Raw genomic sequence first — 24,818 nt, 5'->3', positions numbered from 1 at the left:
ATATATGTTGTGATAGAAGATTCTTAAAAAAAATAGCTCAAAAAACAATTTATTCATTTCAATAGTTTTTTACAATTTTCGTGTGTTGTAGACTACAAATTTTAGAATTTTTCCGATCTTAGTGAATAAATAAAATTTATTTGATTCATCATCTAAACGGATCCACAGACACACTATACGCGTTAAAACGTTGTATATTATGTCTAAGGGAACGATTTAAACCCTAAGCAACAGTTAAAAACTGTTGTCGATTCTAAAAAAAACGCCATAACTGAACGCTAGCTTCCCAATTGCGCGTTCTTCCTATGAACGCTACATTGGGGATGGCGCGTCCTTCCCATGGACGCTATCCTCTGGATGGAGCGTTACCCTCACACCAAAAAGTAGGGTAGTTTGGTATTTTTTCAAAAAGGTAGGATAGTTTGGTATTATTTAGTTTTTACACGAGTATTTTGATCAAAAAATCACATAGGTCTCTCACCAATGCACCACATATTTTGTGGATTGGATTAAATGTGTACATGATATTATGGTGTATTGTCAGTATTATATTATTATTTATTTTTTTTGGAAAAAAAGTTTTCGATTTTTTAGGAAAAAAGTTTTCAATATTTTTCCTGGAAATTTTTTTTTATTTTTTTTTTTCGGAATAAAAGTTCCCGAAAAAAGAACGGAAACTTTTTTGTTCAAACAAAATCTCCGGAATTGTTTTTATCTAAAATCGAAATTTTCCCCCCCAAAAATCGGGAATTTTTTTCCCGAAAAAAAAATCGAAAATTTTTTCCCGAAAAAGATTGAAAACTTTTTTCCGGAAAAATCAGAAACTTTTTTTTTAAAATAATATAATACTGACAGTACACCATAATATCATGTACACATTCAATCCAGTCCACAAAACACGTGGTGCATTGGTGATAGACCTATCATGATCTCCCACCCTAGAATCCGCCCTCAAATTAAAGGATATATAGCAAAATGATATATAGCTTATTCTGGACCAAGTCTAATATGGAAGAATTGATTTTATGATACACAAGTTATCAATAGTATTATTATAACGAATACAAATTTTATAAAATATATCGTTAAATTGAAAGTTTATGTTGTATAAGTCATCAATAATTTTTTTTATTAAAAAAATCGAAAATCATTTGATGTGTATTGAGATCCATCAAAATTAACGGTTTATGAATTTTTATTGAATACCATTAGTCTTGGTTGGTCTCAATAATATATTAAATAATTTTTAATTTCTTTAATTTATGGATAATCTCTATGATATTAATATAGTGAAAAAGTGTGCATAGCGAGTGATCCACAAGGGCAAAGACGGTCAAAATAAACATTTTCTACATAATTATAATAAGGTTAGTATATGCAAACTCATTTCTAATTTGTAGATTTGTGGGTTAGTTAATTAAGTCAAAATGACATAATTTCAGGTAAGCACCCAACGGCCTAATTCATTTGTTTGTTTGCTGACAAGTTAATGGGGGCAATGGAATATTATTTTTAGCTTTTTAACTTTTAAAAACTTGCAATTTTTCGCTATAATTTTAAAATAAGAATTTTGATCTCTTACTTTAGCCTATTTTGCAAACGATTGTCCCCATTGATTTTGACCAAATCAATATTTATACGAACGGTAGACCAGGTGACTCACATTACCACGTATGATTTTCTTGGGAACTACTAATAAATAAATAAAATCAGAAGAATGGCAGAAAAAAAATACAAATCACAGAGCAAATTTGTTATAATTATTTATTTATTGGTTGACATGAAACTCATATTTGGCATGTGAGTCACTTGATACCGTCTACATAAGCGCTAACTTGGTTAAAATTAATGGGGGCAAATCATTTGCAAACACGGCAAAAGTTAGAGGGCCAAAATTTCTATTTTTAAAGTTAAGAGGACAAAATTATAAGTTTGTGAAAGTTAAGGGGTCAAAAATGCATTTTAGCTTTTTACTTTAGTTTCTAGGGTTTGAGAGTTATATATTTGACTCATTTTCTTTCTGTCATTCTTGTCCGCCTCGCGTCATCTAAATTATCTGTCGCACATCACTTACCAGTAAGTCAATCTTCACTGGATTTTTGTTATATCATGCATGTATCAAATATTTACATTATTATCTAAGTCTTAAATATGCTTTTACTTGAATCTCAGAGTTGTACTTGAATCTCGGAGTTGCGTTCCTTGTGAGAGGTAACAATCATTCTTCACCACTATCTAGATCGGGCAATTTTCGTAAGCATAAGGTATCTGTTTATTTTGACATAATCCTTTAAACATCGATCATTTTTATAGATGCTAATCAAGGTTGAAATTTTGATTTTTAGGCGATTTTATTAGTCAAATTAATTGAGTATTTTGAAACAAATCGTTTGACATAAAAGACAATATATATCTAAACTATAAAATCTTATCTTGTGAATAATTATGATGTCCGCAATGTCTTATGGATTTGGATATCAATTTTGCGATAATTTTAATTCAAATCGACCTCGACTTGCACTTGTTTAGGGGTGAAATGCTAAAACATATCAAATCAAATATTTTCAATGATTGTATTGTGGGCAAAACCCTAAACTCAATATATTAAATAAAACTTGATTCATTTTGTTAATCTCTCTCTCAAACACGAAGATTGTGTGATTTTAGTCCTCGACTTTTAAATGAGATCCTTAGTTTTTTCTTACTTTTAGCTTCCTAAATAATGTGGTGACTTCTATTGTGAGAGTTTAACTAAATTCATCGGACTTGAATTCACTGCTGTAACTGCTTCACGCAGTTACACGCAATAAAGGATCTTGACCACATCTTTAATCACGCAGTAACCGTTAAATCCAAACCTAAATTCATCTGATGTGTACCATGTGTTTTAACTATGTGAAACTTGTGCTAGAAAGACTGTTAGTGTTAATATATCTGATTTTGACTTGTTAAAAAAAAAACTGCATGATATATTATTTAAAAAATTGAAGGTTGAGATATGTTATCTTTACCTAATAATCCTACGCCCTTTGGGTTTAGTTTCTTTGAAAACTCATGAAATTTTGATAGCTCAAAACACTGTGTGAGCATCTTCAACATAAAGACCTAATTAACATGTCTCATAATAATAAGACCTTATTATTTTTAACCACTAAAGTGTGCAAATGTGGAGTTTAAAATTGCTTACAAAATAATTTTCAGAGTTTTTTTTTTAACCAAACAAACTTAATTCATATCATTAACTATTAAATGTTCAATACATAAGGGAATAATCTCAAATCTATGGAAACTAGCTCGAACATTGGCCGTCCTAGCAAGAGTATGAGCAACCAAATTCGCTTGTCTCCTAACAAACTTAACCTCAAAGTTTACATAAGAAGATGACATAAGAGGAATAATGTCGTTAACAATTAAACTAAATTCCGAGTTGCCCCGCCTTCTCGAATGGATAGCGTCAACCAACAGCTTTGAGTCACTTTCAAATTGAACTCGCTCAACCCACCATGGATAGCCTCTTTCATAGCATGTAATAGTGCCAATGCTTCGCCTTCCACTATGGAATAAAAAAGCTGCTGCCATTGAGTCAAGCCAGCCACAAAATGCCCATTGGTATCACGAAATCAAAGACCTATAGAAGTAACACCGGACCCAACTACAAACACAACATCAACATTACACTTTATCCATCCAACTCCAGGTTTCTCCCACCGGACCGGCCTAGGATTATCCATCCCACTACAGGTTTCTCCCACCGAACCGGCCTAGGATCCTCAACAGGAACAACGTTATGACGCTGCAGTTGGTGGACAGTAAATCACTCATTCCAGACGACGAACGCCATGCTTCCAAGTTGGCTCGGGGACTGGATATTGTCATTCCAGATCTTGTCGTTTCGATTATGCCAAATGCACCAAAATAACGATGCAACTCGTCCTATCATTGCACTGTCCTCATTTCTGCACATTCGAAATATCTTGTTTGCGACAACCCCATGTTGGTAAGCTGCATTATGCAGCAACTATGACAGGCCTGCGACCGACCAACATTCGCGAGTTGCTACGCATCCAAAAAACACATGAATATCATCTTCGACCTTGCACACATGACAACTTAGTTCACATTGTACATAACGTTGTATCAAGCGGGCTCGCGTCGGCAGACACCCCCTACACAACCTCCATAGTAAGTGACGCGTTTTGTGAGAAGATTGAGCTTTCCAAATATCATTCCAATTGCCCTCTACATGGTGCCTATCGCTTCAAATAATACATCTCATGGCTAGATTGTAACCAGATTTAACTGAATAACACCCATTCCTTTCTTTCTCTCAAACCACGTTATCCTCTTTAACCGAACTAATAAGAGGGGTTACAATAATCTCGTCCACTATCCGACCTGTAAACAAGATACAAATCTTAGCTATATCCCATGCTTTATAATTCTCAAGTAACAAGTCTTTAACAACTAAATGATGCACATCTTCCACTTGAGGTGAGGACACTCAGCGATCATCCTTTTCACGCAGCGATGGATCATACATAAGCTTTTAAATATGTTTTTTTTTTTTTTTATTATCATAGGAATAAATTTATTTTTAATTTGTTGCTTAAATACATGTGGCAAACCGTTAAAAAAAAACATGTGGCAAATTGAGCCCATTAAAATATATCTTACAATGGTTCCTTCTTTTGATTACCCATTATTCATTTTACCATGAGAGTTTGGTATCATCGCAATCACATTTGTGGAGTCTCCCAATTTTTTTTGCGTGACTTATTATTAAATTTACTCTATCTTATGCTTTCAGATTACTCGAGCAACATAGAATATTAATTTAAAAAATAGAGTGTAGGTTTCAATATATATTAACTAAAAAAAGTGTTTTATATTTTGAGTGTTATTCAAGTTTCTTTAAAAGTTGTCTGTCTCAGAAACATATATATATAACATAATTGACTCTAAATTTTTTATATTTTGATTTGATCAGATGCAACATAGGAATGATTTGTCAAAGAAAGAGCAACCAAATACAAAGGTATTACGGCGTAGCCGTAGAAAAATGAATATGATAAATGAATTGGCTGATGTTATATTGGTATATATAATGTCATTCTTATCAATGCGTCAAGCTATTCAGACAAGTATCTTGTCTAAAAGATGGAAAAATGTATGGAAACAACTCCCTAATCTAATTGCAAAAAGTACGCAATTTCCAAACGCCGCCAATTTTACGTCTTTTCTCAACAATTTCTTAACCTATCGGAATCATTCCGACTCCTTGCATAATATTGATGTTGATTATTATGGTTTTATTCCCATTCATTTATTGGCCAGACTCTTTAAATATGGTACGTCACATAATGTCGAGAAAATTACAATTAATACTTCTGGCATTGGTTATCACCTCAGGAATTTCGAGATTTCGAATATCATGTGTGGTCGTTCTATAAGGTATCTTAGTCTTTCATTTGGTTTAACAAGAGCGAAAGTAGTAATTTCACACAGTTTGGACCTCCCTGAGTTGACACATTGTCTTCTTAGAAATGTTTCATTCTCATCAAATGACAAGAACGGTAATCTTGAGCTATTTTCGAGTTGTAAGAAGTTATACTTTCTGATTATTGATTGTTGCAACATAATTGGAGATACAAATTTGTTTGTGTCTAATGAAAATATTTCCAAATTGATCATACGATATGGTATTGATTATATTCCTATGGTCAAAATTCAAATGCACACTCCAAATTTGAAGTCATTTACTTTTGCTGGCCGTTTTGGTACTATTATAAATCGTAGCTATCCACTCTTTGACGACAACCTCAAATTTCTTGAAGAAGTAAACCTTCAACTTTGGATCCTCGAGATTTCTAGGGAGATTGGTGAGACCTTGATGTCTTGGTTAAAAAAGTTCGGTAACATATACTCTATGACACTAACTTCTTCAACCGTTGAGGTACGCAATTATTTTTCTATATAAACTATCGATTGTATATTTTTTGTATAACGTACTATAACTAAATTTTAAGCTACTATACTGTGTTACATATTACACTAATGAATTTGTTTGAATAATTTTTTGTGTCTAGGTTATCACATACATTCTTAATTTGTCCAACATCGAAGATGTTTGCTTTAGGAATATGGAGTCACTGCTCTTGAAAATTGACCCTTTTGCACCTACATTTTACTTTCCAAAGGAAGCATTGCAATTCTTAGTCAAGAAGAGTCGATGCAATGAAGCTATAACTTCTTGTGAAGGTTATTCTCTCTTTATATTAATGCTTGCTTTGTATAATTTTTTTATAACAATTTTATTTATTAGTTTAGTTAGTTGTTCCAATATGTGTTTATTTTATTCATTCAATGTTAGAAATTTACGCTTTTGCATTTTTTTTGTTGCTTTTCCACAGAAATACCATTGTTCTATGAAGGTTTAGAATTGAAGACAAAAAGTGGGATTGTGAGAATGCACCAAGAATTAGATTTGGCATGACATTGAGGTAGTTTATTTGAGGATTTAGCATGGCATATATTGCCATAAAGTTGTATTAATCATTCTGAATGATAATTTACTATACATCCATTTTAATTCTCTTTCATGAAATCTATGTTTAGGGAGAGTCAAATACATTATTGCTACTATTGTTTGTCACCATAATATATCTTATTTATTTTGGTGGAACATTGATCTTTTGTGAAAAATTGATTTTAGTTTATAGAGTTGTTGTTAGGAGTAAAATCATTATCCTTACATTAGATAATGATCAATGCCCGTTATATAAGGCTAATACAACAATGAATCCAAAACTAGCACGCTATGCGCCTAAGCGGGAATGAATTCTCTCAAGTGTAATTTACACTTGAGAGAATAAAGTGTGGTTTGTTACCATTGATCAAGAGAGAGAAACATATAAAAATTTAGAGAAAATGAATTTAGATGGTATTAGATTACACTTTATTCTCTCAAGTGTAAATCACACTTGAGAGAATCCATTCCCGCGCCTAAGCTGTGCCTAAAACCTATTACTTGCCACACAAGCACACACGCGCGCCTAAGTTAAGCTGTAAGGAGCCATTCTCTAACTGAAGAAATAAGAAATGCGATAATACAAGATTAGACATGCGTGCTTGTGTGGTTGATGAGCAAAGCAAGAATGACTAATCTTGTATTATTTCATTTCTTATTGCTTCAGAACAAAGACTAGATTAGGAACTGTTAATGATATAAGAGACAATGATGAAGATGGATGTAATTTACAAACAAATTTGCATAGCAAAAAGACCACTTCGTGTGTTATTCCACATATTGAGCATCAAAGTTCATCCGGATAAGTCAAGAAAAAACCTTGCAATAAGATTGACTAAATCCAACATATTTTAAAATATTTCTATTTTACCCTTATTTTATTATTTTGTTTTATTTTACTTTGTCATTTTTTGTTACCGTAACACTTATAACGAAGTGTTCTGATTTGTCCCCCACAACTTGATTTGCAATAGCAGAGACATTGAATAACAAGAGCAATCCTCTTGAATATGTAGAAACCAACCATGGAGGTTGCAATCGCAAACGCATCGTTTACCTTTGTAGTTAACAAACCCATGTTCGTTTCTCCATCTTCATCACGAACAATAAGCTCTACCAGAGCCACAAAATCCTCTTTAAGAAACTCTAAAAAAAAGTGGCACCCAGAGATATTTTGTTGTTTCAAATGGGATAGTTCTGATGCTTGGTGGTTACCGGAACACTTAAAAAGAGCAGAGATATTTTGTTCCGGTTTATTCTGGGAATTATCACAAACCAGAACACTTGTTATAAGTTTGTTAAACACAGGAGTCAAATTTGTTAGATCCAAAAATTCAACAAAAACTTTTCAAACCGGGACAATTTGCAAAAAAATTTCGGAACTTGCAATATGATATACTAAGCTAACTCCTTCAATTTGATTTCTCTTATTCTTTGTCCCTTTCCACGCCTCTTCCTTTTCATTCAAAGCTATTGGTGGGGACCTTCAATTTTTCATTTAATAAGAAAATGAAATCAAAGAAAGATTATGTGCAACAAGAAGTTCTGGGTTCATAACAAAATAGTTCCGGAAAACATTTATATAAATCTTTCAGGTTTGTAAATTCTGTGTTGTGGCAATTTTATTCTTTCTGAAATTATTTTTCAAATTTTTTGGTATATAATTATGTTACCGGATTTGTCAAAAAAAAAGAATTATGTTACCGGAAAACTGCAAATTCATTCAATCTCGGAAAAGTTGTACATACCGGAATTATTTTGAGGGGTGAAATCAAAAGGGTAATATTGGAATTTTTTAATATTTGTAGGGGTGGAAAAAAAATTGTTCCTAATTTTGATAGTCCGTTTTTTATTCGGGCTTTTTAGCCTGGCCCGACGAACCCGAAGCCCGACCGGGCTGACCTGAAATGTGTCGGGCCGTCCGTTTTGACAGTTCTAGAAAAAATCATTTTGAAGAATATTTTTTTCCTTAATCTCATAAAATTAAATGTAAATTGCATTTTATTTTCTCTCTCTTCCATTTTCTCAATAAACAACAACTAATAAAAATTAAATTTACATTTTTCCATGCAATTTATTCCAAGAAAAGACCACAAAAACATATTTCAAATTAGTATCATATTTTACATTTTCTTAATAAGTGTGATTTTTATTTTTTCTGTTATAATTTAGGACAGAAGGAGTACTATATGAATATTTAATTATTTTTTTTTTAAAATATATGAATATTTAACTACCAATAAAATAAAATTATGGATACATTTAGTAAAATTGCTACCCCACATGAAAGCCACGGGTCCTTTATATTTATCGTATCCAAATCACTAATACACTATGAAGTTGACCATATACTAAGCCACGGGTCCTTGCAGGACCCTACCATTATGTTGAAAGTTGACCATATACTTTTCTGAACAAGAAAGTTGACCATATACTATTCTACATCAAATCAAATAAAAAATAACACTCAACTTAGTAAGTGACAATTTAAATAAGAAAATGGATTCACGTGTGAAGAAAAAATAACATCATATAAGAAAATGTATTAAAAAACAAAACATGAATCATTATTATAAGAAAAATGATAAAAAGTGCCACGATCACTAATTAACTATATTAATAATTAAGAAAATTCTGCCTTAAATTTATAAATTCAATACTTTAAAAATATAAAAAATTATCTTATCAACATTAATTTCAACATTTTTTTTATGTTTAACAAATATCGGGTACGCTGTTTAACAATGAGCTTATTATAAATAAGAGTATTTGTCCTGCAACTCTTCCAAATAGTCTCAAAATAGAGATGGAGAAATCCCAAAATGGAGAACTCAATGAAGATGCTTCTATTTGTGGCTATGATTCCCTTCACCATCTTCTCAAGGAAAATCTCAAACCACATCACTTTAAGGTCACTCTCTACTCTCAAACTCAAACTTACTTATTCATTTTTTTGACATGCTGAATTTGATCATTCTTGTTTATTAATTCAAGTGCTCTTTTGGATTTTCCCAAGTTGTTTTGTTATTTTTTATCATGTGAAATTTTGTATAGTGAAGTGAAGTTTTGTGACTCTCTTCAAAATGATATTACATCAATCACATGTATTCTGATGGGTGCTATGTGAGTACCATGTTGCAGGAAGTTAACCGTTTGCTTACCGGACTCAATTGTGGAAAAGGACTTGAAACCATTACTCTACCAGAATCCGCTACAACTCTTTCTATCGAACATGATTTCGACCTTCAGGTATGAATACAATTCTCTTTTTGGTTGCGTTTCTTCCTTAAACCGACGGATATATGTTGGATTTCTTGTCTGGTTGTTTGATTCCTTACAGTGGTGGAGTATATGCTAGACTTCTTTACGAATTATATTGACCGAACAAGATGGCGCAACAAATTTTTTCCACGGCATTGAAACTTATATGATTTTAAGTTTATGACTTTCAGGCTTTCTGCTTTCATGCTGAAAAAGAAGTATTAAGGGAACCTCGAGTTGTGAGGGTCGGTTTGATTCAAAACTCTATTGCCCTCCCAACAACGGCTCACTTTGTGGACCAAAAAAACGCCATCTTTGCGAAACTAAAGCCAATTATTGATGCTGCCGGTTCATCAGGGGTCAATATATTATGCTTACAAGTAAGTTGCATTGTATGCATTATATATTTCTCAGAAAATCTTTGGTGTTTGTTTTTATATAATTCAATTGTAGGAATTCTGGATGATGCCATACGGCTTTTGTACTCGAGAGAAGAAGTGGTGTGAATTTGCAGAATCTATCGACGGGGAATCAACTAAATTTTTACAAAGCTTTGCATTGAAGTATAACATGGTGATTATAAGCCCGATTCTTGAGAGGGAAATGAACCATGGAGAGGTTATTTGGAACACCGCGGTTGTAATTGGGAATCATGGCAATATAATTGGAATACACAGAAAGGTAAACTTTCCAATTTTTCTACTTCTGCTCTAATGGAATAACACGTCTTTCAGCAATCTAATAAACGCACAACATTTATCGCAGAACCATGTAACAAGAGTTGGAGACTTCAACGAGAGCACATATTATATGGAAGGAAATACAGGTCACCCTGTATTCGAAACAGCATTCGGAAAAATTGCCATTAATATATGTTATGGTAGACACGTTCCTTTAAATTGTTTAACTTTTGGCTTGAATGGCGCGGAAATTGTTTTCAACCCTTGTGCCACTGTTGGTGATTTCACAGAACCAATGTGGCCAATAGAGGTTAGTAGTTTTGATCATCTAAATTGTTTCTTGTGTGCTTAGATTTATTAATTGTATAAATAAAGGTGTTACCATTATGTTTTTCAGGCACGATACGCTGCAATAGCAAATAGTTACTATGTTGCTTCAATAAACCGTGTTGGAACCGAGACTTTTTCCAGTTCGTTTACTTCTGGTGATGGCAAACCAGCACATTCAGATTTGGGGCCTTTTTATGGATCAAGTTATATTTCAGCACCAGATGCATCATGCACGCCGTCTTTGTCACGTAATAGGGATGGCTTGTTAATATCAGACATGGATCTTAACTTGTGTAGGCAGTTTAAAGATAAGTGGTGTTTCAGAATGACTGCACGATACGAGATGTATGCGGAAACACTTGCTCGGTATTTGAAACCTGATTTCGAGCCTCAAATCATCCGCGACCCCTTACTTCATAAGAGATCCTTATGACCTGTGCTAGAAAGTGTTCATTGCATTCTCTTCAAACTGTTTTATGTATGTATTATGTTCAAAAGAAACAACCTGAAATCAAGTTTCCAATATTCATATGTTTGAGTTTCTTTTGAGTTCAAATAAAGACCATGTTTAAATCTTCCCTATTAATAGACATTCTTCAGAAAAGAAGTGTTTCATTTCAGCAGTGTTCTACAATTTGTGCTTGTGTCCGGAGTAATGTTTTTTCACTTGCGGGATTAAATTTGAGAGTGAAATTTGCTATTTTGTAAATTTGTGGACCCAAATTTCTTGATTTTCATAATTTTGCGACTCAATTTAGACGTTTACGGTTTCAAAAATGTTATTTCTAAATAGTAAAAAAGAATTTGAGGCACCGTTGTTTTCTTTTTGTATAATGATTAGTTTAGCATATGCAAAGTTAGTTCTAATCCATCAATTTATGGGTTAAGTGAACTAGGTTAAAATGACATGGTTTTGTGATCAACGACATTCCTGCGAAACATTGTGATTTTTTTTTTGTTTACAATAGAGCCGATGATCAAACCTAGCTAAGATTTCATGTATACTACCCAAACCCCTCAACATTAGACCAACTCTAGTGACTCGTAAAATACTGTGACTTTGAAAGTGCACCTCGGGAAATATATAGAGTCCAATAGTACTATATGTTTATAAGGCAAAAAATTATAAGTTTTTGGATGCGTAGATCAAAAGTAATTTTGGGGGTGGGAAAAGTTCCTCCTTGTGTTTTTATGTAAGCTACCTCATAAAAGTTAGCCAAAACCATTTATTTAGTTTTTGACACAACATGGCCCATTTGTATTTTCCCCCTTTTTAATTTATTTTTCCTACTTGTTGAGATCTATATTTTTTATGTTATTTTCTCTCTTCAAAGATCCATATATATATAACTCGTTTTGCTAGGTTTTAAAAAACGGTCTTACCGTGATTTCGGCCATTACACAGGGCCGTCCCAAGCATAAAGCGGCCCAAATCCTAGGTAGGACAAAAAAGTACAATGCCTTTAAATACAACCTTAAATGACAAAAAAATAAAATGACATAAAATAAACTATTATTTTTGAACCAAACTATTATTTAAAATAAACTAAAATCCTAATACTTATTTCCTGTTACAATACCCTCCCCTTCAAACATCCTTGTCCTCAAGGATGAAAATTTCCATGTACCATGCTTAATTAGGAGGTAAAGTCTTCCATTTGAGCAGAACTATAGGAACATGAACACTTCCCCTTTCAATAATTGTTCGATGTAGAATAGCCACAAAAAGATCAACATTAGCAGCAAGCTTACGAGATCCATGCTTTGGAAGCCAATTCTTCAAGTTGGTTAAAACTTTAAGAGCATGAAAACTATCCTCGTAGATCATCTTCATATGCAAAACAAGCACATATTTTCTTCTTTGATGGGCTAGCAAAAAACTTTGGGTAGTGGCAGATGTGAAATAGACAGTTTCAATCTGGGACGGATCCAAAAACTAATCGGACGGGGGTCTGAGATTTCTAATAAATATTACATAAAATTTAATTGTAATTTATATGAATATGGATCAAATTATACCGATATAAAATTATTTTACACTGATTTATTTATCGGAATTAATTTACACTATAAGTATACATACAAATTAATAATAATTATATATAAAAAAACAACTTTGAACACATGAGATGATCATAAATAGTTACGCATGAATAAGCGTTTCATAATTTATCTAGGCTTGCTTATGTAACATTCAAATAAACACATGAGAACCCGATCGATTGATTTGAGACAATATGGATGCTACTACTATATGAGTTGATAATTCATTATTAATAATTCATTAAAACATAGTACATAAGCATGGTGTTCTTGTTAGTTACATAAAGATAAGATCACATATCACATGCATAGATCAAGGCTCATATATATAACGTTACATGCACATCTCACCCATCAACAAAGTTTGTAATAGGAGTTGAACCTACGCTGCGGGATATTAATTACCAACTAAACAAACATATATTGGCAAAACAAAACTTCCTGAGAAGCCGCATCCTCGATGGCCAACTCGTCAGTCTGACAGTGACGGAGCAAGCATCTTTATAAGAGCTAGCGTGATCATTATTAGAAAGAAAGAAAAAACTGAAACATGGATGACAAGCTAGATCATATAGCTAGCTAGCTTATATATTGTCCTTATTTAGAAAACAGTAGTGAAATCATCATGCAACATAGCTTGAAATATTAGCACTTGAGTTGGTGCTGCTTGTAGTTGTCTTAAGAATTGAAGTAAAATCCCAGGAATGAATGTTGTGAACTTGACGCGACAGTGTTGATGTGGCAGCAGAAAAACCAACCCTAACTGTTTCTGGGAGTGCATCTTTGAAATCAACAACTTGAGCGACAGTAGAAAGTTGGCCAAGATCATCGGTTAAAACAACACTCAAAATCTTAGAATCAGAGTCATAAGCGATACTTACCTTGACCAAGGCCAGGTTCACCCTTTTCCATGGTTTTGTCTTCAATGATTTGATAGAGTTGACGTCGATTCCAATATGTGGATAATTGGGATCCCATTCATTGATATAATTGTCGAATTCTACACCAACAAAGTTATTGTAAGATTTACCTGCATCAACTACTCCCAAGTTTCCACCAGCCGAGTCGCCGGGATACCATCCATCACTTGGTACAAGTACGAAGACAAGTCCATCAGCTGGCGGATTAGATCCATTAATGTCTTCCAAGGTAAAAGAGAAGGTGGTAACAAAGCTAGCAACGTTTCCGGTGGAACGGTCCCAAAGGGGAATGGGTTTTGTATACAAGGCACGGCCTACCTCATTAGTAACCACACTAGCGTTGATAAGTTCCAAAACCCCACTTTCTGAAATACTGGCATACTCTTGAAGGATTAGAGATGATTTTATAGTTCTGAAGTCTGAGATGCTGAAAGAAACTGAGTTCACCAGATCTGTTGCTAGCAAGATCACTAAAACAACAGTAAATAGTTTCTGGATATTATTAGTTGGAAATAAATTAGCCATTGTATTCAAGCTTGTTTTCATATACTAAATAAATGACCGATGATTTTAGTTGTGAATGAGAATTGTAGGTTTGGCACGTCTATTTATATAAACTCTAGCTCGATCGGTTTTGTACTATAATAATATAATATAATATAATATATACTCATATCCGATAGATAATATGACTTTAAGTATTGAACTTTATATGTTAGTAGTATACTCCATGAAGTATTATTATAAATTCTTTTGTAATCCTTTATTTTATATCAAGCTAATGCAAATGCTATTCTATTGAAACCCTAGTCGTCTTTCTCCTTTCCTATTTGTGTATCTCTACACTTCTCTTCCGATTGCATTGCACTTCTCTCTATTGTATTTCTCCATATTGTTTCTTCTAATTGCATTGCATTGCACTTCTTTCTATTGTTTCTTTTGATTGATTGATGTTTGGTTCTCTCTATTGGTTTGGTTCTTCTATCGGATGCTTCTTTCTTTCGATGGTGGTTACACCTTTTGGCTGCTATTGTTGCTCTTGGTTATGATATTAGTTGTGTTGGTTTATTTTCAGGGTTAATTTGTAACAAACTTAAAGCTTAGTAAGCTTTAGCTTGAGGGGTAGTATTAAGATAAGAAGTTTTGAGTTTATATTTTTAAATATGTTTTTCGTTTTATATTTGACAAACTCTCGATGCTGTTAGATATTAATTATTTATGTTTTTATTATATCTTGTATTGGTAAGGGTAGTTTAGTCTTTTTCTAGTATCTAATATTTATACTCTATTGTAACCTTTACTCTTCAAGTTTTGTTCATTGTATTGAAACCCTAAATCAAATTGTCTTTATCTTATGTATGGTTATCATTCTTAACATGGTATCATAGAGCATGGTTCTTTCCACTCATCAATTTGAAGAAACACAACAAAGAAAGGGAGAATGATATGGTTAGTTGGTTTTATGAAAAAAGAAAAAAAAAATCGGTTTTGATTTAGTAAAATTTGGGGTTTCTTGAATCAATTTGGCATTTGAGTTTATTCTTTGGTGTTGCAATCTCATCTATTCAATTCTTTCCATTTGTTCAATTTTAAATTCTTTGAATCCTTGAATTGGCATTGATTTTCTACCCACTTTGAATTTGGGAAATCATATACTTATATACTTTGAAGGAATTAATAGGATTGATATTCCTATTTGTGTGCTGCCGCTGCCGCTGCCACGTGAATGGTGTTTATAGGATCTTATATCATTGGGTTTATTTCTTGCTTGTTGCAAGCATAAAGTTTGTATTTTGGCACATTGTGGTTGTGATTTTTCGGCACATTTTGGCTTGTTATTTTTAACGGCAGTTTGGGGATTATTTGGTACACTTTTGTTTTATTACGAGCTTTGTTGTTGGTGTTCTGTCTATTGATTTGGTGATTGGTGCTTCTGAAATTTGTCTTCCGCTGATAGGCTACCACTTACTTTGTTACTCCGATTGTTTGTTATGGCTAATGTTGTTGCTGCCGCTCCTTCTCCCATTGGCTCTAGTATTGGTCATGTATACCCACATGAGACTACTTCACGAGTGTTTGATCTTGCTGAGCAATTCCAAAAGTTTCTCGCCACTCAGCCTCATGCCACGTCTGTCTCCTCTATTAAAGGTTTGACCCCGTCTAATTTGTCAGGTACATCTTCCATATGGGTTCTTGATTCTGGAGCATCACATCATATGTCATATGATTATAAGTCTTTTTTGTCTTTAAATCCTACATCACCTATGTCAGTCATGACTGCCGATGGCACTCCTATGCCATTAGGAGGAATTGGGTCAGTGTCTACATCTAATTTGTTTCTTTCTGATGTTTATTATATTCCTAATCTCACTTTGAGTCTTGCTTCTGTTAGTCAATTGTGTGATTCTGGTTACTCTGTTATGTTTTCTTCCACTCATTGTCATGTGCAGGATCGGCAATCTGGGAAGTTGATTGGGACAGGACGTAGACATGGGGGACTTTATGTTCTGGATGAGCTGAGAGTTCCTGATACTGCAGCCTCAGTTTCTACTTCTGATATTGATTTATCATCTTTTCGTTTAAATTTATCATCTTCTAACTTTTATTTGTGGCATTCTCGTCTTGGTCATGTTTCTGCATCTAGATTAAAATACTTAGCCTCTACTGGAGCTTTAGGAAAGATGCAAATTAGTGATATTTCTGATTGTTGTGGTTGCAAACTTGCCAAATTTTCTGCTTTGCCCTTTAATAAAAGTGTTTCTATATCCAAAGCACCTTTTGACTTAGTTCACTCTGATGTATGGGGTCCATCGCCGGTTCTTACCAAAGGTGGATCTAGATATTATGTTTCTTTTATTGATGATTGTACTCGTTATTGTTGGGTTTATCTTATGAAAAATCGTTCTGAGTTTTTTGAAATTTATCATATGTTTCGTGCTATGGTTAAGACTCAACACAATGCTGTTATAAAGTGCTTTCGTTGTGATTTAGGTGGTGAATATACTTCTAATAAATTCTCCGAGTTACTTGCTTTTGATGGTACTATTCACCAGACTTCATGTACTGATACTCCTCAACAAAACGGTGTTGCTGAAAGAAAACATCGTCATATTGTGGAGACTGCTCGTTCCCTTTTGTTGTCTGCTTCTGTTCCAAAAGAGTTTTGGGGCGAAGCAATTTTAACTGCCGTTCATGCCATTAATAGAATTCCATCATCTGTCACCTCAGGTTTGTCTCCCTTTGAAAAATTGTATGGTTCTTGTCCTGATTATTCTTCTTTGAAGGTCTTTGGTTCTACTTGCTTTGTTCTTCGTCCACACGTGGAACGTGATAAATTGTCTCCTCGTTCTACAATATGTGTTTTTCTTGGTTATGGGGCTGGTCAGAAGGGTTATCGTTGTTATGACCCCTCAAGTAAAAAATTGTATGTATCTCGTCATGTTGTGTTTCTTGAGCACATACCATTTTTTTCTCTTTCCTCTGATTCACATGATTCTAGTAGGTCTGAACTGACTAAGATTGATCCTTTTGGTCTTGATAATAATGTTTCTAGTGATTGTAATTTTGAGAGTTGCAGGGATGGTACTACTGCTACTCCAGATATTGATATCCCCCTTGTCCCCACGGCTACCCAACAACCTCCTACGACTGTTGCTCCGCCGCCTCCTCCTCGTTATCCCTCTCGTGACCGTAAGTCTACTCAGTTACCTGATTTTGTCTATTCCACTTACTCTGCTTCTTTTGCTTCTTTTCTAACCTCTATCCACAGTTTGTCTGAGCCATCTTCTTATGAAGAGGCTATACTTGATCCACTCTGGCAGCAGGCAATGACAGAAGAACTTTCTGCTTTGCACAAGACAGATACTTGGGAATTAGTACCTCTTCCTCTTGGAAAACATGCTATTGGGTCTCGTTGGGTATATAAAATCAAAACTAAGTCTGATGGGTCAGTTGAGCGCTACAAAGCACGCCTTGTTGCTAAGGGATTTTCTCAACAATATGGTATGGATTATGAAGAAACATTTGCTCCAGTAGCCAAGATGACAACTATTCGTACTCTTATTGCAGTTGCATCTGTTCGTCAGTGGCATATTTCTCAAATGGATGTTAAAAATGCATTTCTTAATGGTGATCTTCACGAGGAAGTTTATATGGTACCTCCACCAGGTGTTTCTCATAATCAGGGGGAAGTGTGTAAGTTGAAGAAGGCCCTATATGGTTTGAAACAAGCTCCACGAGCTTGGTTTGAGAAGTTTAGCACTGTGATTACATCTCTTGGCTTCCGCTCTAGTGATTATGATTCGGCTTTGTTTGTTAGAACCACTTCTCATGGTCGTATTTTACTCTCATTATATGTTGATGATATGGTTATTACAGGTGATGATGTTGATGGGATTGTTGATTTGAAATTACAGTTAGCCAAACAGTTTGAGATGAAAGACTTAGGTTCTCTTCGTTACTTCTTGGGTCTTGAAGTTGCCTACTCTCCTAGAGGCTACCTTCTCTCTCAATCCAAGTACATTGCAAACATTCTTGAACAAGCTCATCTTTCGGATACAAGAACAGTAGATAGTCCTCTTGAGTTGAATGTGAAATATGCTCCCTCTGATGGTGTTCCTTTACCAAATCCCACTTTGTATCGTACTTTGGTTGGCAGTCTGGTGTACCTTACAATTACCAGACCTGATATTGCTTATGCTGTTCATGTTGTTAGTCAGTTTGTTGTCTCTCCCACTACAGTTCATTGGGCCGCCGTTCTTCGCATTCTTCGCTATCTTCGAGGGACACAGTTTCAGAGCATTCTATTTCCCTCATCCTCTGCATTGGAGTTACGTGCTTATTCTGACGCTGATTGGGCTGGTGACCCAACTGATCGTAAGTCTACCACCGGTTTTTGTATTTTTCTTGGAGACTCTCTTATTTCTTGGAAGAGTAAGAAACAAGATATTGTCTCTCGCTCCTCTACAGAAGCCGAGTATCGTGCTATGGCATCCACTACTACTGAAATAGTTTGGTTGCGTTGGTTACTTTCTGATATGGGTATTCCTCTTTCTGAACCAACTCCCATGTATTGTGATAATAAGAGTGCCATTCAAATTGCCCACAACTCGGTATTTCATGAACGCACAAAGCATATTGAGATTGATTGCCATTTCACTCGTCATCATCTTCAGCAGAGAACGATTACTCTACCGTTTGTCTCCTCCTCCTTGCAGATTGCTGACTTGTTTACGAAAACGCTTTCCACTAAACGTTTTCGTTTATTGATTGACAAACTCTCGATGCTACCTGTTAATGCATCGTGAGTTTGAGGGGAGATGTTAGATATTAATTATTTATGTTTTTATTATATCTTGTATTGGTAAGGGTAGTTTAGTCTTTTTCTAGTATCTAATATTTATACTCTATTGTAACCTTTACTCTTCAAGTTTTGTTCATTGTATTGAAACCCTAAATCAAATTGTCTTTATCTTATGTATGGTTATCATTCTTAACAGATGCATCATGTTGTTGCATTATGAGTTTGAGGGGAAGTGTTAGATAATAGGACTTTAAGTATTGAGCTTTATATGTTAGTAGTATAGTCCATTAGGTATTATTATAAATTCTCTTGTAATCCTTATTTTATGTCAAGCTAATGCAATAATATTCTATTAAAACCCTAGTCGTTTTTCTCTTTTCTTATTTATGTATCTCATAACAATCTCGTCGGAAAATAATTGTGACACACATATATTATGATATTTAATTATATAGGTGAATTATTCTGCTTACATTTTATTTGAAGATATGTATCCGTAGTGGTAGTACTGCTGAGATGTATGATTCTAATATTTATATTTGTTAATTTTTGGAAAATAAAATATTTTATGCTTTAACTTTAAAAAATTTACGTGTCATATTTATAGGCATATGAATATAATAATTAAGATCAATTGGTTAAGTTGCTTCTCTTGGGTGTCTCCCCATGCTAGTTTCTCTCTTCCTTTTTTAAGACGACTCTTCGTAGGTGTGGACTAAAGTGGATTTTTTTTTGTCTAAAGGACCATTGTAAAATATAAAATGTTTTTACGGATCATTAAACTAATTAAGTCTTTAAAATTTGTTCACTTATTACTTACTTAGAGATATCCTTACATTTTGTTCACAATCTCATTCTTTGTTTTATTTCATTTCTTTCGTCCAATTAAATTTGACGCTTTGTTGGCAAATTTGTTACCTGGTAACAAAAATAGTAATAATATATTTATAAAATCATTTGTGTACTCGAAAGGCCAAGGACCATATTAATTATTATGAAAATTGTAGCATTCACAAGTGCTACATGTAGCATGCTTTAAACATGCAAGATATACACGGACCGTATAGTGGGTCATTTGTAAAGAAAGAAATGCTCTAATATTTTGTTATCGGGTCTTTTTCTTTTTTATTTTGATACATAGACAAAATTGTAAGTCAATAAAAATTCATACACACATAAAGTGGAGGGACCAGAGATCGAACCCAGGTTATGGCATCCGACATTAGCAATTTTAATATTTTTATCCGTTATTAGGTCTTTTTTGTAAAGAAAAAATGCTCACATTTTTTTCGTAATAAGGTGTTATTTTAGCCGTAACTTATGGATATTGTGGTTAAGTCTAAGAAGCCGAATGTTAGTCTAGATTTTAATATCTGGTGGACTAACCCTTTATAATATATTTGTTATGGATTTTTAGTTTGATGTTTGTTATTTTATCGGCTTGTTTTGGATTTTAATTACCGGAAGTGTGGAGGATTAGCAAACGCAGATCATATTGAAAAGAACACATGTTTGTAAGTGACAAACCCGCCAATAAAGTTCTGGAATCTACCAGATTTTCGGAATTTACCAGAAAGAATAAATAATTTGGAATCCACCAAACTTGAGAACTAGCGATGCAGCTTGTTGCCCATTTATTTTTCATTAAAGTATAATTTTCTTTTTTTGCTAAACGAAGAGCATCTAAACATCAGATAACAAAGCAGGCTTCTCCCCCATCCTTTGCCTATATCTCCTTATTATATTAATAAAAGAAAAAAAAATATATGTATACACTGAGGGGCATAAACTTTAACCTCCACACTTACGCAGGACATAAACTTCAGGCTCTATATACCAACAGATAATTGGTGTCACTAAACTCTACAGTGACGGAAACCTCCGTAGCTAAAAAGGGTTGTAAGCTCTACATTATTTATACATACCCATTACCGAGTCGGTAGGTATAACCCAATATTTTGTACCAACAGCTAAAAGTCGTCACAGTATCCTATAGTTATGGCAAACTCCGTAGGTACGGCAAACTAAAGACTTCTGAAAAAATGCCGTTGGAATAGGTTTTTCGGGCTATACCAACGGTAAATAGACATTTACCTACGCTTTTTGCTGTCATTAAACGTCGAATTTCTTGTAGTGTTATCATATAAGTGTTCATGTATGAGTTATTTCAATAATAAAAGATATAATAAAGTCAAATTGACTTAATACATAAGCTATAAGTTGTCTCTATAAGTTATCCTTAAGAGTTTATGAGAATTAGTTGAAAATAGCTTATAGACACATATCACCGGTTGTTTTCGTATGCCATTGATGTTTGTTTAAAGTGGTAGAGTTTAAATAACATATTATTGATTCAAACATAGTACAATTATGGTCTTCTTTCTCTCTTTAACATAAGTTTAGGTGAGTTAGATTCGTCAAGTTCACAAGGGTCAGAGCAAGCCTCAAGGCACGCTCTTATCAAGTATAAACTAACTCTTACCGACTGAACCAACCGTTGGTTACAAGCACGGTCTATATTTAAAAAGATAGAAAAAAACTCAAACATTGATGACAAAGCTAGAGATATGGCTAGCATATATTGTCTTTATTAAGAGAATACTAGTGAGATACTATATCATGCAAAGCTTGCAATATTGATTGAGGTGATGTTGCTTATGTCTTCAAAACTGAACTGAATGACCATGATTGTATGGTGTGGAGTTGACGCGACGGTGCTGATGTGGAAGCAGAAAAACCAATCCTGACTGTTTCTGGGAGCACATCTTTAAAATCAACGACTTGAGCAACAGTAGAAAGTTGACCATTATTATCGGTTAGAACAACACTCAAAATCTTAGAATTAGAATCATAGGTGATACTGACACTGACCAACGCATGATTCACCCTATTCCATGTCGTAGTCTTCAACGATATTAAAGAGTTGACATCAATTCCAATATGTGAATAATTGGGATCCCATGTATTGACATAATTGTCGAATTCTACACCAACAAATTGATTGAAAGCGTTGTTTCCATCGACTAGTCCAAGTTTTCCACCGGTTGAGTTGTTGGGAATTCGAGTGTCTGTTGGTGCAAGAAAAAAGACAAGTCCATCTGCCGGCGTCCTAGTTCCAGCATTGTCAAGGATAAAAGAGAAGGAAGTGATGAAACTAACAACGTTGCCCGTTGCACCGTCCCAAATGGGCACGGGCATATTATGCAAGGCACGGCCTACAAGCAAGTTAGGGTCATTAGGGTCAGTAAGTGCCAATGTCCCACTTTCTGAAATCTTGGCACTTCCTTGAAGGAATATAGATGATTTACTGGCCCTGAAATTGGAGATGTTGAAAGAAATTATTTTTTGTGAGTTCACTACTTCTGTTGCTAGCAATATCACTAAAACAACAAAAAGTAGTTTCTTAATTTTAGTTGGAAAGAAAGCCATTGTATTTATTTTTTTGTGAATGAGAATTGCAGGTTCATCACGTACGTGTATTTATATATGGGCTAGCACGGTTTCGTATTTGTCACGTTATATTGTACTAGTATTAATTACATTATAAATGTAATGTAATAACAAATTTGACAACATGTAAATTATACTATTGGTTATGGATCTTGCTCAAAATTAATGTTGGCTTGATTCAATTCATTTTTCTTTAACAATTTAAGGTTGAGATTGTCAGACAAAAAATTCGATTCATTGTTCTGTGTGTATTTTTAAATAAATAATAATTAATATATTTAAATTATTCCAATTTTTTTGAGTCAAGTGCCCCTTGTATATTATTATGATTTATCATGAACAATTATTATACAGGTTTTATTTTCTTGCTGGCAAATTCTAAATTATCAGAGTCCCCTTTTGCTAAGAACTAAATGGTTAATACCATAAGAAAAATTAAAGGGCTTGAGTTTGTCGCATAATGGCCAATAAAATCAAGATATCTATCATGTACCAAAAAAAATCAAGATATCTTTCAATTTGCTAATACTAACATATGTCCTTCGTAAAAAAAAAAAAAATACTAACATATGTCCTAGCAACATATGATAAATAACTTATAATATAAAAATATTTCTCCAAAAATCTGTGGATTCCCTTTTCAAAAGTCATATTATTATATTTTTCAATAAAATAATTTTACTTTTATATTCATTAACACGTGTCCTTAGAAAACATATTTAGAAACACTCATTTGTTATTGCAGACTTGATGATCATGGCATATTTTTTAGGGCAATAACCGTAATTAAGTAGCTCAGCATTGCATTGAACACGTTGGGCTAAATCTAGAACAGGTGTAGTATAGCTTTTGATATTTGGCAACCCGAAGAGCCAACGGTACACATAAGAATTTTAATTACCACCAAAATAGGATAAATCAACAGCTCCTCCGTCTTTAATTATAAGCACCAATTTGTCCTTAAATATAAGTTCATTTTCAGTTACCTAAACACATTTATTGTTATTTTTCCAAACATAGTCCTACTTTGCATTGAAATACGTAAAGTTAACTACAAATTCATCTTTTCACAAAAGGATAATATAGTAATTGCAATACCTAAAAATACACATTTATTACACTATCAATTTTTTTTAATATACGTGAAAAATTACAAATGAGGCTTATATTAAAGGACAGAGAGAGTTTTTTTTTTTTTAACGGCTGGATAAATCAACTACTACTTTCTTCTAGTTGCACCACACTCATTTCTGATTTTACATATAACTAAACTAATATTTTATAGAGATATTAGATTAATGATGATATTTTAAAAATATCAATGAATTTTCAAAATTTTATCCTATCGACTTTATCATATCAGGACATAATTAAAAACATGTTTAGACAAATATGAGTACAACGACTGTGGTACAAATATTTCACAAATTTTGTCATATAAAATTAACAAATATATAAATCTTATATTAATATGTTGATATTTTGAAAATACTCATAAATTTTGAAATTTCATCATATTAACTTTATAATATCATCACATAAAAAAATAATTTTAGTAGATTTAAGCACATAAAATCAACAACGAGCTAGCGTGGTGCAAGTCTACTACAATCTACTACTATAACTATAAGAATTAAAAGTCATTAATTAATTAATTTGAATTTCAAAATAATTATTAAATTTGAATGTTAAAATTAAAAGAGTTTAATTGTTGTGCACCGTCGGTGTAATTTTTTTTTACACATACATCCAATGACGCGTTGCCACATCATTTAATGAATGTGACACATCATGTGTTTTTAATTACCATACATGATGTGTCGGTATATTATTGGACGCATGTGCAAAATAACTTTACACCGACGGTGCATATAAATTAAATTCAAATTAAAATGACAAATTATATCCATCAAATTAAGAATTTTATTGGAACTGTCAAGGATAATTAAGGAATTTTGGTCATAATTAAAATTCTTATAGTACGTAATAGTCACGGTGGACTTCTTCAAGGCTAGGTTGTTGCTATAGTCACAACAGTCCGGTCCAATTTTTTTTTAAAAATAAATAAATATGAAAACTTCGTCTTTTTGTAAAGTGAACAGAGACAAATAGTTTGGCAGCAAAAACTGTTTACGCGTTTGGTTTTTCCTTTCTTCTTCCTTCAGCTTATTCTCACCGCTAAACACCTTTTTGGCTCACATTTTGTCTGAGTCTTACTCTTAGCCTTCCCTCATTTCTCCTCTCATCATGGTATTATCTCTTCTGGTGTAAGACAAAAATTAGTTAACTATACATCTTTGTTTGCC

The 24,818-nt window shown here is 33.4% G+C and overlaps 3 protein-coding genes and 1 pseudogene across 3 annotated transcripts; 2 read left to right on the top strand and 2 right to left on the bottom strand.

Moving 5' to 3' along the window:
• Window positions 1–3,787: 3,787 nt before the first annotated feature.
• LOC123888097 (F-box/LRR-repeat protein At4g14103-like) lies at window positions 3,788–6,493 on the top strand. The gene is made up of 4 exons (XM_045937063.1): window positions 3,788–3,889; window positions 4,988–5,953; window positions 6,087–6,258; window positions 6,411–6,493. Exons 1-4 carry the CDS (start codon window positions 3,788–3,790, stop codon window positions 6,491–6,493), a joined length of 1,323 nt encoding a protein of 440 aa, XP_045793019.1.
• Window positions 6,494–9,054: 2,561 nt separating this feature from the next.
• Window positions 9,055–11,417, top strand: LOC123902617 (beta-ureidopropionase-like). The gene is made up of 6 exons (XM_045952385.1): window positions 9,055–9,437; window positions 9,668–9,775; window positions 9,979–10,167; window positions 10,241–10,468; window positions 10,553–10,777; window positions 10,865–11,417. The coding sequence occupies exons 1-6, from the start codon at window positions 9,333–9,335 to the stop codon at window positions 11,228–11,230; spliced, it is 1,221 nt and encodes a 406-aa protein (XP_045808341.1). The 5' UTR covers window positions 9,055–9,332; the 3' UTR covers window positions 11,231–11,417.
• A 1,844-nt stretch (window positions 11,418–13,261) lies between these two features.
• Window positions 13,262–14,355, bottom strand: LOC123903067 (putative bark agglutinin LECRPA3). Its single transcript, XM_045952940.1, has one exon. It carries the CDS (start codon window positions 14,304–14,306, stop codon window positions 13,464–13,466), a length of 843 nt encoding a protein of 280 aa, XP_045808896.1. The 5' UTR covers window positions 14,307–14,355; the 3' UTR covers window positions 13,262–13,463.
• A 7,020-nt stretch (window positions 14,356–21,375) lies between these two features.
• Window positions 21,376–22,531, bottom strand: LOC123902643 (annotated as a pseudogene).
• Between the last annotated feature and the right edge of the window lie 2,287 nt (window positions 22,532–24,818).

The sequence above is a fragment of the Trifolium pratense genome, linkage group LG1, assembly GCF_020283565.1.
Source record: "Trifolium pratense cultivar HEN17-A07 linkage group LG1, ARS_RC_1.1, whole genome shotgun sequence".
Lineage (NCBI taxonomy): Eukaryota > Viridiplantae > Streptophyta > Magnoliopsida > Fabales > Fabaceae > Trifolium > Trifolium pratense.
Note: the sequence above shows the minus strand (reverse complement) of the source record. Positions and strands in the feature narration are given on the sequence as shown.

Excerpts from the sequence above, each read along its gene's own strand:
- LOC123903067 (XM_045952940.1), bottom strand. The coding sequence starts at position 14,306 with ATGAAAACAAGCTTGAATACAATGGCTAATTTATTTCCAACTAATAAT.
- LOC123888097 (XM_045937063.1), top strand. The coding sequence starts at position 3,788 with ATGACGCTGCAGTTGGTGGACAGTAAATCACTCATTCCAGACGACGAA. Across the intron at positions 3,890-4,987 it reads TTGTCATTCCAGATCTTGTC|ATGCAACATAGGAATGATTT; the intron begins GTTTCGATTATG and ends TGATTTGATCAG. Across the intron at positions 5,954-6,086 it reads TAACTTCTTCAACCGTTGAG|GTTATCACATACATTCTTAA; the intron begins GTACGCAATTAT and ends TTTTGTGTCTAG.
- LOC123902617 (XM_045952385.1), top strand. The coding sequence starts at position 9,333 with ATGGAGAAATCCCAAAATGGAGAACTCAATGAAGATGCTTCTATTTGT. Across the intron at positions 9,776-9,978 it reads AACATGATTTCGACCTTCAG|GCTTTCTGCTTTCATGCTGA; the intron begins GTATGAATACAA and ends TATGACTTTCAG. Across the intron at positions 10,168-10,240 it reads TCAATATATTATGCTTACAA|GAATTCTGGATGATGCCATA; the intron begins GTAAGTTGCATT and ends ATTCAATTGTAG.